The 13,793-nt window shown below is 45.7% G+C and overlaps 1 protein-coding gene across 1 annotated transcript in view; it reads left to right on the top strand.

Moving 5' to 3' along the window:
- Positions 1 to 13,793, top strand: part of Kat2b (lysine acetyltransferase 2B) — a gene marked incomplete at its 5' end in the record, with an annotated part of 71,164 nt that overhangs the window by 1,938 nt on the left and 55,433 nt on the right. The window contains 2 exons of the mRNA XM_029563515.1: positions 1,339 to 1,465; positions 12,067 to 12,212. Of these exons, the coding sequence (XP_029419375.1) occupies positions 1,339 to 1,465; positions 12,067 to 12,212 (273 nt within the window). The remainder of the gene's footprint in view (positions 1 to 1,338; positions 1,466 to 12,066; positions 12,213 to 13,793) is intronic.

Here is a 13,793-nt window from a genome sequence, read left to right as displayed (position 1 = left end):
GGATTTATTTGTCTAACAAATGTTAGATCCCCTATTTCCAATATACTCTTCTGTATACCTATACAATTGTCCAATTTTGTAGTTACTGTTTTAGTTGATGTTATTATCTATGACTGTGTAATGAATAACTTCCAAATGTACTTGTCTAAAATAATATTCTTTTCTTATTTTCATTAATGGGAGCTTGGAATTGAGATGTGGCTTTTCTGGGTGTCTCCTACTCAGTTACTCACAAGGCTGCCATCAGCATCTGCTGTGGGTATAGGCATTTAAAGGCTTTTCTGAATTAGGTCTCCTAACAAACTCTCTCAGGATTCATGTGGCTATTGGCAGGTCAAAAGCTGCTGCCTAGCTGCATGTTTCTGACTGCATAAGTCTCTTCTTAAGGCAGCGCACAACATGACAGTCGACTCATCTTAAAGTGAGAAAGAAAGAGAGAGAGGAAAGAAAGAAAGAAAGAAAAAGAAAGAAAGAAAGAAAGAAAGAAAGAAAGAAAGAAAGAAAGAAAGAAAGAAAGAAAGAAAGAAATGCAGTGAGGGCCCCCAGGAAGTGTTGCCTGAACAGGGAACAGAGTAGGCCTTCAGTAAAGATCATTGAATGATTTCAGCTGCACGGTGGTTCCTTCACATGTGTGAGAAGGCCAGAGGTTGCTGTCCCTCTCGATCCTCAGTCACTCTCCACTTCTTTTTTGGGATAAGCTCTTTGACTGAACCCGGAGCCCACTGTTTGAGCTAATAAACACCCCAAGAGCCCTGGGAAAGGCACATGGGTCCTCAGGAGTAACAAGGATCATGTGGCGTCAACACACTGGCTGAAGGTCTCCGTGAAGCGCACAGTGCAGCTCTAATGCCTGCCCTCCATGGCCAGGGTCACTGCAGAGAGACCAGCAAACCACACTCAGGCCTTCTCCACGGAGCTGGAGGGAGCAGAGGAGTTAACTGGGGAAACTGAGGAGTCCTCTCAAGGACCGCAGGGCCTGAGCCTAGTCCCACTGGCTAGGTGTGTGGCTTTTGATGCTGTGGACTGCCTTGGATCTGGCCACTTCCTGGACGACCCCTGGGAACTGCACTGGCAGAGTGTGATCAGCTGTCCCAGCTGCTGGGCTCAGATTCCACGCGCAGAAAGCACAGCCGAGGAGAAACAAAACTCCCAAAGCGAGCGTCCCCTTCCTTCGGCCTCCCCCGGTTCTGTTTCTCTTATATATGTATAGAAAATGACACAATCGAGGTGGGGTCTGTGTGTGTGTGTGGGGGGGTCACTGTCTAAGACCAGTGTGCACTGTCAACTGTTCAGGCTGCAGGTCACAGACGTCTGCCTCTCTCTCTCCTCTCTCTCCAGGCTGAGGAGTCCTGTAAATGTAACGGCTGGAAGAACCCCAACCCCTCTCCCACCCCTCCTAGAGCCGACCTCCCGCAAATAATCGTCAGTCTGTCGGAACCCTGCCGGAGCTGTAGCCATGCCCTGGGTGAGTTCCCGGATCTTCCAGGAAACAGGCCGCACTTACTGGATTATGTTGGCGAACCAGACTTGAGTGCCACTTCCTCTGTATGAGGTCACAAGGGCCTCCCCATCTCCCAAGTTTGCCGGGCAGGGCTTCATGGGTGAGGCAAACCCCACTTGTCTGCCCTGATTCTTAGCCATGCACAAGAGCCGGGATGCATAGAGGGTTGCAGCAGGACAGAGCTGACAGCTTTGCTTGGAGGGTGAATGATGAGGAATGCGCCCGGTTTGTTCTGGTGGGGGCCTGCAGACTCCAGGGTGGAAACCCCAACTGACTGGATATCTGTATACTAATAACCACGATGACCGTTCTCCGAGCTTTCGGGGGCTGCTTGGTCATTTGCTCCTTCCTCGTCCCCTGGCCCCAGGGGTACGTGCTTTGTGGGAGTCATTTGTCACTGTGTGGTGAACATTTTCTTGTCTTTTCAACTTCCTTTTTTCATCTATTTTTTTTAATTCTTTGAGAATTTCATAGGCTGTATTTTGATCATATTCAGCCCCCACCCCCAGCTCTTCCCAGATCACCCTCCCTTTTCAACTTAACTGACCCTGTGAGAGAATCATCACCTGGGAAGACTGACTCTACCAGTGACTTAATAGATCTAAGCGAATCTGTTATTCCCTAGTTCTGGCCTTAGGATAAATTTCTTCAGTCTCTTTCTGATGCTGAGGACGAAACCCAGGCTTTGCACATGTTAAGCACATGCATGCCACTGAGTTACCTTTGCAGCTCCAGGATGATCTCCCTCCCTCCCTCCCTCCCTCCCTCCCTCTCTCCCTCTCTCCCTCCCTCCCTCTCTCCCTCGCCCCCCTTCCCTCTCTTTTGGGACAGGGTCTCACTGTGTAGCCAGATTGACCTCAAAATCATGATCCTGGCCCTGAACTCACTGTGTAGAACAGGCTGGCCTCAAACTCACAGAGATCCGCCTGCCTTTGCCTCCCAAGTGCTGGAATTCCAGGTGTATGCAAAACTGTTTTTGAAATCACCTTTTATTTCAGAGGCTAAAATTTAATGGGGAATTAGTTGTTCCTTGATATTAACATTCCAAGTGTAATCATTACCCTTACTTTTCTGCCTGTGCCAAAGGTCACAAGTCCAGTTGACAGTCCAGTGTTGCAAGGACAGGGCACTGGGCAGAAGGTGATCACTAACTCCTCCCTCCATCAGGATGGCCTCAGATTCATCACTCAGGTGACCTTCCTGCCTCAGCCTCCCAAGTAGTAGGGACTTAGAGGCATGTACCGCAGTACCGGGCTCTAGGCTGTTGTTTTTCTTTTTAAAGTAGCCAGTGCAAAGGAACGATCCCAAAAGCTAGGGAGCTGTTGTCTTAGCTTATAATTTGCCAGTTTTACAATCCATCCCCCCAGTGAACAGACTGAGTGCCCTTAGAATCGCCTCGGGAAATATGATGCAACACCTAGTTGAGCTCAAGAAACCAACCTTTCAGCCTTGGACTTGAACTGTATCCCGTATTGATTGGGAAATCCTGTTATCCCACACAAATTACCATTTGAAAACAGGATCTTTTTCTCCCTAAGCTGGCGTTCATCTCCTGGCTTGTAAGCACATGTGCACGCCAGAAGGCAGACACAGTGGTAGAAACCAGCCCACTTAGTTTTCTTTCTTGTTTCTTAACAAGCTTTGGAAACAGATGCCCTTATTTGCCAATACATAACGAAGACTGAAAAAATACATATTTTATTTTATTTTATATTTTGGTCTTCAGTGCTAGGTAATCCAGCTGATGACTTTGTACAAGTTAGGCAAATGTTCTGCCACTGAGCTGTACCTCGGGGGGATGGGGATTGAGGTCGATCCATATCCTCTGAATTAGCAAATTCATGCCTGAAACTTTTTAAAGATTTGTTTATTATTTTTATTTGTGTGTGTGTGTGTGTGTGTGTGTTTGCACACACGTGTACTTCTCATGAGTCTGCAGAAGCTTCTGGGCTTCAGATCCCCTGGAACCTGAGTTATAGGTGCTTATGAGATGTCTGATGTAGGTGCTGGAAACTGAACCTGAGCCCTCTACAATAGCAGTAAGCACTCTTAAACACTGAACAATCTCTCCAGCCCCTCATGCCTGAAATTTAACCTATGCATGAATTAGGATATGCTTCAAGTTAACTGAAAAGTAGATTTTTAAAATGTAGTGATTTGGGACTGGAGAGGTAGCTCAGTGGTTAAGACCACTGACTGCTCTTGCAGAGGACCAGATTCGATTTCCAGCACTCACATGGCAGCTGACAATTGTCTATAACTCCAGTTCCAGGGAATCTGACATCCTCTTCTGACCTCCGCGGCATTGTACTTCACAGATGCACTTACACACATGCAGGCAATATATTCATACAGATAAAATAAAAATAAATAAAACATTAAATATATCGATTTATGCTAGGAGTAGTAGCATATGCGTTTAATCCCGGCACTTGGGAGGCAGAGGCAGGCGGATCTCTGTGAGTTCTGAGGCCAGCTTGGTCTACAATAGCAAGTTCCAGGACAGTTGGGGCTACAGGGAGACCCTGTCTCAAAAAAAGAAAAAAGTTCAGTTTGACCCCGTCAAATTCAACTTAGAAAATGCTGACAGGACCCTGACGGAGCACTTCGGCTGATCCCTGCATTTCTTCTTACTTTAGTATTAGTATAATTTTCCGGCTGGGTATGATGAGTGTGGGTCTCTCCCTCTCCCAAGATCTCTGTGAGTTCAAGGCCAGCCTGGTTTACATAGCGAGTTCCAGGACAGTTGGGTATAAGCCACAGAGAGACCCTGTCTCGTTCAATCCAAAAAAAAAAAAAAAAAAAAAAAAAAAAAAAAAAAGAAAAGAAGAAACAAGCCATCAGAACACGCAGTTCCTGTTGTTCTGGGGCCCACTGTTCAGAGGTGCCAGCAGCTGGGATCAGACTCTACTGGTGGTTGGCTTTGAACTTCTGGGCACCCTGGGTGCTTTACTGGGAGGAAATCCAGACCTATGGCAGGGCGTCAAGGGTTGTTGGCAGAGCACGGTGAGCACGGTGGCCGTTGCCAGGCAATCCTGATCCTTCCTACCTAACAACTAGACTTGGTAGAGAAAATAGAAGTGTTCTTAAAGGTCTGTCGCACTGTTTCACTTGTGTAATTACAGTTATATACCTGTTACTTTTCTGACTGTGATTAAGGACTGAGCTTTTCCTCAGGTTCAGAATCTATTTCATTCCTTGTGTAGAATTGGGTTTATTCCTTCACTGATAGCTATTAAATTCAATAATGACACACGCAAGAAGGACTAGCAGGGGTGGTTTCACAGTTTAGAATCTGCATGGGCAGCGTTTGACATGCACCCTGTGTATGGCCAGCAGCACTGGAGATGTGGCTCATGGGAACTGACTTGAGCTTCAGGCATAAAACGCATGCTGGCCTTGAAGACTTCCTATGGCAAAAGAACATAAAATATAAACAGTTTTATAGCTGGGCGTGGTGGCGCACACCTTTAATCCCAGCACTCGGGAGGCAGAGGCAGGCGGATCTCTGAGTTCAAGGCCAGCCTGGTCTACATAGTGAGTTCCAGGACAGCTGGGGCTATAGGGAGACCCTGTCTCAAAAAGACCAAAAAAAATATATATATATATATACATATGTATATATGTATGTATATAAACAATTTTAAAATCTGGGGTACTTAACAATGGCAATATTTTGACATATTATCCTAAATATATTATTAAAGTTATTAAAGTGAATCGCATCTATGTCTTTTACCTCTTTTAAAAAAATACTAAAAAAATTTTCTTTTGACTTTTTTTTTTTTTTTTTGGTCTTTTTGAGACAGGGTCTTCCTCCCTAACCCCATCTGGCCTGGCACTTACTATGTAGACCAGGCTGGCCATGAACTCACAGAGATCTGCCAGCCTCTGCTTCCCAAGTGCTGGGACAAAAGGTGTGTGCCACCACGCCTGGCTGAACCACAGCATCCTTTAATGCAGTTATGGATTCATTTAAATTAAATGCATGTTCCCATGTGTTTCTGTTGGACCATACTTCTCTAATGGGCTCTATTAGATGACTCTCCCCACCCTCCACTTAAATCCGTGCTTGTGAGACAGAAACCACTTTTCAAAGGTCAGTCTTTTGCCCATTAGTCTGTTCTACACTTTCATTGCAGGCATTGACTTTACTTCTATCCTCGACCACAAGTTCCCATAGACTAAAGCGATTTGGGCGATTTGTGCCTCTTTCACACTGTGTAGCACAGTTGGGCGATTTGTGCCTCTTTCACACTGTGTAGCACAGTTGGGTGATTTGTGCCTCTTTCACACTGTGTAGCCAGTTTGTGCTTCTGTTCCAAAGGAAAAGGGACACATTTGCTTCCTTCCTAGCTGTGCCATGCGATGCAGGGCACCAGAGGCCTGGCAGACTGTCTTTGTGAGAAGTGCAGGCCAGTGATCATTGAACTGGATCTTAGCGCACAGTGTCCTGGAGCTGTTGGTCCCCTACAACGCATCAGCTGCATGTGATGCTCAGCAGGCATGCAGTGGGCTCACCCTGTGACACCCTGGGGTGTGTTATGTGACATAGCACTGAGAGGTACCAAGGAACACCCTCCTGGAGAGATGTCACAAGATGCTCAGCTTCCCCCGGCCCCTGAGGTATGCCTACCCTCCATACGCAGTGGACTCTGAGGCATGTATAGAGCTCCATGCTTAGTAGCAGGCTCTTGGAAGACTGTTTAAAATAAAAGCAGTCAATTAATTTGACCATCAATTCAGGTGGAAAAATTCAGGTAGATTTAAAAGATTAGCTGTGTGTGGTGGTGCACGCCTTTAATCCCAGCACTCAGGAAGCAGAGGCTTTGTAAGCTCGATGCCAGCCTGGTCTACATAGCGAGTTCCAGGACAGCTGGAGCTACCTGGAGACCCTGTCTCAAAAACACAAATAAATAAAATAAAATAAAAAGAGTAGCTAGATGTGATGGTGCAGCATCTTTCCAGTGCTTGTGAAACTGAAGGAAGAGAATTGTGAGCTTGAGGCCTGGACCTCATAGGAAGACTCTCAGAATCAAAAACAAATGAAAGCCACCAGACAGAAATGAAACCTATTTGGAAATGACTTTAAAAATGTTTGAAGGTACTAGAATAGTAGTCAGCAGTCACATACCCTTTCCCACGGCTTTACCTGTTGACAAGGTCATATCTCCCTCGCTTCCCTCTTGTTTTTATTCATACACACACACACACACACACGCACACACACACACATGCACACGCACACACACGCACACACACGCACACACACACACTCTAAGTTGTCACACGCCCGCACACACACTCACACGCGCACACACACACGCACACACACGCACACACACACGCACGCACACACACGCACACACGCGCACACACACACACGCACGCACACACGCACACACACACGCACCATCTATCTATCATCTATCTTCTATCATCTATCTATCATCTATCATCTATCTCTATTTATCTACGTATCTATGCTTTATACACACAAATACATTGATATTGGCCTTTTGAGGGTCTCACTATATAGCACTGACTAGCCTGGAACTCTCCGTGTAGACCAGGCTTGCCTGGAACTCGCTGTGTAGACCAGGCTGGTCTGGAACTTACGGAGATCCGCTTGCTGCTACCTCTCGTCACTGGGATTGAAGTTGTAAACCTCCACTCTTGGCATATATAGTATGGTTTTTAGTGTAACCTGAGTTCAGTTCACAATTTCAGTAAGTTTAACTAACGCATGTAATAGTTGTGTCTAATTTTATCAGTTGACCCCCAATGTCCTTTATAGCATAATTTCCTATTACATATCCAGCCTAGGATTGTACAGATAGTTAGTTGTCATGTCTTTTTAGTCTTCTTTAATTTGGGACAGTTTCTTTTTTGTTATTTTTTAAAGTGATGTTGACATTTTCACATTTAAAATTTGAGAACAAATTCATTCATGTGCTAGAAAATTTTTTATTATTTCTTGGTTCTATAGGAAAGACTGTTGGAAGATTAAAAGAAATACCAAGGTCAGAGTTGATGTTCTAACACGTTAAAACTTTCTGTGCCCTCAAACAAACACAGGCCTTTGCAAACTCTGTAAGCATTTGCAAAAAATATGGCAGACTGAACTTTAATGCTCAAGTTCTTTTAAGACAGTAAAAAAGCACCAACAGCCTAAAAAAGCAGAGGGCTTGGCATTGCTTGAGGGGGCTGTAACGGGAAACAGACAGCTCTGAGGTATCCAGTCCACGCACATCCAAACATGAGCTCGTTCACAATCCACGGCTTAATTCTGTTACCGAGAGCTAGCCAGAATGAGGGCAGAGGTGGGGGGACAGGGAATGTGCCCACATACTGCTGCACTGTATGGATGAAAATGTCAGGAGAGTTTAGGAAGCACCCATCAAAGCTTAAAATAGCAACGCCCCAGCAAGGCTTGGCAGGATGGTAAATTTGAGGTCAGCTAGAGCTCCACAGTACACAGTGAAACAGCCTAAAAAGAGCTGTGCATGGTGGCGCATGCTTGCAGTCCCCGCACTTAGGCACTTAGGAGGCACAGGTTGGAGTGCCACAAGCCTGAGGCCACTTGGCCAGGCTGGTCCGCAGCAAGTTCTAGGACAGCCAGGGGTACGTAGTGAGACTGTCTCAAGAAAATCAAACAATCAACAGTCCCCTTAAAAAAGGGCGTGGTGGCACATGCCTGTAGTCCCAGCACTTGGGAGGCAGAGGCAGGTGGATCTCTGTGAGTTCAAGGCCAACCCTGGTCTACATAGTGAGTTCCAGGACAGCTGGGGCTACAGGGAGACCCTGTCTCAAAAAAACCAAAAAAAAAAAAAAAAAAAAAGGATTTTATTAAATTGTTACTTTGAAGAGTATATTATAGTTTGCATCAATGTAAAACTACCTGTTTATAAACAAAAAGTTAATGTTCAAGCACCTAAAAAAAACTACATAAATATAAATTTTGAAAAACTTATTTTGAATTTGACTATAATATGTGGCTGTATCACTTTCTAAAACATGCTCAGGACTTGAAGTAGGGAGAGTGTTTACCAGGTCACTGTTTTAAGACTGTGTTTAATCTTCCTTGAGGTCAGTTGGAAACCTTTGGGGGACAGGCCTCATTTTGGAGATGATAACTAGGCCAAAATTTTTATGTCAGTTATTGCAGAAATAGCATAAAGTTTGGTCGCACAGGCTGGCTCTGTACTCAGCACCCTCCTGCCTCAGCCTCCTGAGTGCTAGGGCTACAGGTCTGTGCCTCTCAGTTTTCTCCCTCACCTAGTTCCCATCACCAGCTAGCCTTTGTTCAAGCATGTCTTCCTGGAACCTCCCCATCCCAAGCACAGAAGGCTCCCACCCTCCTGGCACACCAGACTCAGGCCAGTGTCACAGCCATCCTGAAAAGGCAGCCAGGCCTGTCTCTGCCAAGAGGCCTGTCATTCATTCATCGGTCCTTCCTTCTCCATGTCCACCACTGCATTCAGTTGCTCCCTCACCTGCTTGCAGAGTCTCTTGCATTGCCCCTTAGTGGCGGTTAGGACCCCAAGCCCCAGACTGCCCTCTTTGCTGTTAGGATCATCCAAGCACCACTTTGTTCAGACAACTACATCTCGATCAGACCTAAAGACTGTCCCTAGTCTCTCCTTGCTGTGATAAAATACACTGCCAAAAACAACTTAAGAGGGGAATGGGCTTATTTTGGCTTACACTTTCAGAGGGGTACAGTCCATCATGGTGGGAAGACATGGCAGTGGATGGGAAGGGCAGGGCACCTGGAGCAGAAGGCTGGCTTGTCACCTTGCAGACCCTCTCAGGAAGCAGATCATGAACAGGAAGTGGGGCCGGGCTGTAGAGCCTCAAGGTCCGCCCCCAGGACCCACTTCCTTCAATGGGTTCCATCTCCTAAAGGCTGCACACTTTCTCAAACAGCACCAACAACTGGGGACCAAGTGTTCAAACACATGAGCTGCTCCATGTTCCACATTCAAACCACAACACTGCTCTTCCTCTTTGGGATGCTGGCCAGTGTGAGGCTCACTCTAGGCTTCAGGTACCCAGCCAGCCTGACCCACACCTGTATTCAGGTGTCTCCCTCTAACTGCAAAGCAAAACTGTTCATCCACAGCAGCAGCAGACCTCAGGGCAGGGGCCGGGGCACTGCTGAATCTCTCCTTTTTTTTGTAATTCAGTTTTTAAAAGTTAGCTGGGTGTGGTGGTACTGGGAGATAAGTGTCCGCTATCACATATGGCTAATCACATGGTTAATCTGTTCACTTTCAATTTGATAATGTGATGGTACTGTGGTGATGTTTAGGATGGGTTTAGGCATGCCAACTAGATTTATTCAGGCAGGGAGATCATAAAAATTCTTTAGTCCCTGTAGTTTTTATTACTATGTATGTATGTATGTATGTATGTAAGTATGTATGTGTGTATTTGTATACCACAGCCCACTTGGCAGAGTTCAGAGGGTAACCTTGGAGTTTTCTCTCCTTCCACTACGTAGGACTTGGAGACAGAACTCAGGTTGTCTGTTTGACAGCAGGTGCCTTTACTCACTGGGTTGTCTCACTGGCCCGTGGCCTATGTAAATTTTTCCTTTTTTGGAGACACCGTCTTTACTATGTAGCCCTGGCTGCCTTGGAACTCGCTCTATAGACTTGGCTGGCCTGGAACTCAACAGAGATCCACCTGCCTCTGGAAAAATTGATCATTATTTTGCGTGTTTATGTTGTGTGTGGGAGTGCGTGCCATGGTGTGTGGGGTGGAGGTTAGGGGCAACTTTCCGGAGTTGGTTCTCCCCGTCCACCTTTAATGTGGGTTCCGGAGATTGAACTCAGGTCATCAGGCTGGTGGCACGCGCCTTGACCCCCTAAGCTGTCTCACTAGCCCCCAATTCTTTATTTATTATTTGTATACTTTATTTCCTGACCCATTCCTACTGTTGTACAGGGAGGCTGGTGTCAATACCGTAGCTGTCTCGTAAGTTTAAGTAGATTCTGTGAGAAGACATCTCTAAGGCGGTATCCAGAAATTTCTTCTTTAGATTTGGTCTGTACCCTAACAGCTGAGGGGCAAGTCCCCTCTTGAGAGAACCTTCTATTTAATTTTATTTATTATTTTTATTTTTATTTTTTGGGGGGTCTTTTTGAGACAGGGTCTCCCTGTAGCCCAAGCTGTCCTGGAACTCACAGAGATCCACCTGCCTCTGCCTCCCGATTAAAGGTGTGCGCCACCATGCCCGGCTATTTATTATTTTTAAATTAAATTAAATCGGGGCTGGAGAAATGGCTCAGTGGTTAAGAGCACTGACTGCTCTTGCAGAGGACCCGGGTTCAGTTCCCAGCACCCACATGGCAGCTATGAACTGTCCTTAACTCCAGTTTCAGGGGAATCCAAAGCCCTCTTCTGACCTCTGCAGCATTGCACGGCACGGGTGCACTCACATACATGCAGGAAATACACTCATACACATAAAATAAAAATAATAAATTGGAAAACAAATGATTACTACTTTTTTTTTTGCTCTTTTTGAGACAGGGTCTTCTCTAGCCCCAGCTGACCTGGAACTCACCATGTAGACCAGGCTGGCCCTGAACTCACAGAGATCCGCCTGCCTCTGCCTCCCTAGTGCTGGGGTTAAAGGCGTGCGCCACCACACCCATCTTAAATTATTAGTACCTTTAATTTTTAAATTTTTTGAGAATTTCATATATGAGTTGTCTTTGTATTATTTCCATCCCTCCCAGTCCCCGACCAGCTCCTCCCACACACCCCACTCCCTCTCAATTTCTTGTCTTCTTTGATTATTATTGCCCCTCTCTCTGTCTTTGTCTGTCTGTCTGTCTCTCTCTCTCACACACACACACAGACACACGTACATATATGACATATATAGTGCACTGAGTCCATTTAGTGGTGCTCGTGTGTACAGTGGTGCTGTATTTAGGGCTGTCCATTTGGGACTGGATAACCTCTCAAGGAACTAGTCCCTGGAGAAAACCGATTCTCTCTCTGTCAGCATCCATTGACTACCTGTAGCTCTTCATCTTGAGGTGGGTGCTCACTGTGTAACGCTGGATGGCCTGGAACTCATTGTGTAGACCAGGCTGTCTTCAAACTCAAGAAATTGCCTGCCTTCCCTTCCCAAGTGCTGGGATTAAACGTGTGCTGCCATTCCAGGTTATATACGTATTTGTTTGTATGACATATGTGTGCCTGCAGGTGTGTATGTGCCATAGTGCATGTAAGGAGGTCAGAGGACAACTTTCAGGATTGTGTTCTCTCCTTCTATTGTGGGTTCTAGGACTCAGGTTGTCAGGTCTCTAGCACCTCACTTGTTGAATGTGTTGTGGCCCCGCTGTTTTTTGTTCATTTACTTATTTCTATTCAGGATCTTGCTATGTAGTGTATGCTAGCCTGGAGTTGTGATCTGCCTATCTCAGCCTCCCAAATGTTGGGTTTACAGGTGTGTGCTACCATGCTTGGGGGATAGCTTTCTGTTTTACAGTGGAGGAATGCTTGTGGTTTTCTTACACACCCCATTCCTTTGGTCTCACTTTAAGCCGCTCACGTGTCCCACCTGGAGAATGTGTCAGAGGAAGAAATGAACAGACTGCTGGGCATTGTGTTGGATGTGGAATATCTCTTCACCTGCGTCCACAAAGAAGAAGATGCAGATACCAAGCAAGTCTATTTCTATCTGTTCAAGGTGAGATTTTAACATTGATTTTTACTACATTCATGTGTGAATGTATGTGTGCACATGCATGTGCACTAGTGCATGCCAAGGTATGCATGTGTCTAGGCTGTGCACCGAGAGGCCGATGGTGTAGACACTGCAGGGAGACCATTGAAGTGCAGCAGATGGGGGAGGTGTTGGTAGAGGGAAGGAGGGATGACTTCCTGACTGTCCCGTCTTGCTGACACTAGTTGCTGATGTTGGGTGTTGCCACCACTCCTCAGAACTATGGTTTCCGGGTCCACACTCAGCTCCACTCTGGAACTTTCCCTTCTCACTCTGTATCTGAACACAGGTGTGGAGAAGGGACAGCAAACTGCAGGTTGCCAAAACCAGATTCCTAATGGAGGCGACAGAAGGACAGTTAAAACCGGAATCCTGCTGCCCAGGGCCCTGCAGATGGCTTCGGGTTGTGCAATCCTTGTAGAAATGTTAGGAACAAAACGAAACAGAAGGCGGCCAGGAAAATTGTGATTTCTCTTCTTCCCTCGCTTTCTTTTTCTTTCTTTTTGGTTTTTGGTCTTTTTGAGACAGGGTCTCCCTGTAGTCCCGGCTGGCCTAGAACTCACTATGTAGACCAGGCTGGCCTTGAACTCACAGAGATCCACCTGCCTCTGCCTCCCAAGTGCTGGGACTAACAGCATGCGCCACCACGCCCAGCTCTTTTGTTGTTGTTTTTCTTTTAGATTTTGCTGTCTTATATTTATTTTGAAATAGAGTCTCTCAGTGTTTCCTGGGCAGACTTTGAACTCTGGATCTTCTTGCCATAATCACTCCAGTGCTGGGGTTACCAGCACGTGCCACCATGCCTGGCTACTTAAATAAATCATTATGAAACCAGACCCCCCAGCCCCACCTCTGTCCTTACTCCCTCCCTTTCCTTCTCTCTGTGGTGCTGGGGTCAAATCTAAGGTACAGACTAGGAATCTGTGTTACCACTTAGCTACACCCCCAGCTCATAAAAGCGTTCCTCTTTTATTTTTAATGTTATTATTTTTATTATTTTTAATTTTATGTGTATGAGTGTATTGCCTGCATGTGTGTAAATGCACTGTATTGTGCAATGCCTGTGGAGGTCAGAAGAGAGTGTTGGATCCCCTGGAATTGGAGTTAGGGACCGCTGTTAGCCACCATGTAGGTGCTGGGTCCTCTGCAAGAGCAGACAGTGCTCTTAACCGCTGAGCCATCCGATCCAGTCTGATCTTTAAATTAAAAAAAAATTCTATCATCAATCTCTCATCCATCGCTCTATCGTCTGTCTGTCTGTCTATCCATCCATCCATCCATCCATCCATATATCCATCCATCCATATATCATCTATCTAATCTATCTCTATTATCTATCTCTCTTTATCACCTATCTATATCTATATATCTATCATCCATCATCTCTCTCTCATCTATCTCTATCATTATCTATCTATCTATCTATCTATCTATCTATCTATCTATCTATCTATCTAATCTTTCATCTATCTATCTATCTAATCTATCTCTATCATCTATCTCTCTATAACCTATCTATATATCTATCATCCATCATCTATCTAT

Source organism: Nannospalax galili, unplaced genomic scaffold, assembly GCF_000622305.1.
Source record: "Nannospalax galili isolate Female #2095 unplaced genomic scaffold, S.galili_v1.0 scaffold215, whole genome shotgun sequence".
NCBI classification, from domain to species: Eukaryota; Metazoa; Chordata; class Mammalia; order Rodentia; family Spalacidae; genus Nannospalax; species Nannospalax galili.
The sequence above is the reverse complement of the archived record's forward strand: the minus strand, read 5'-3'. Positions and strand labels throughout refer to the sequence as shown.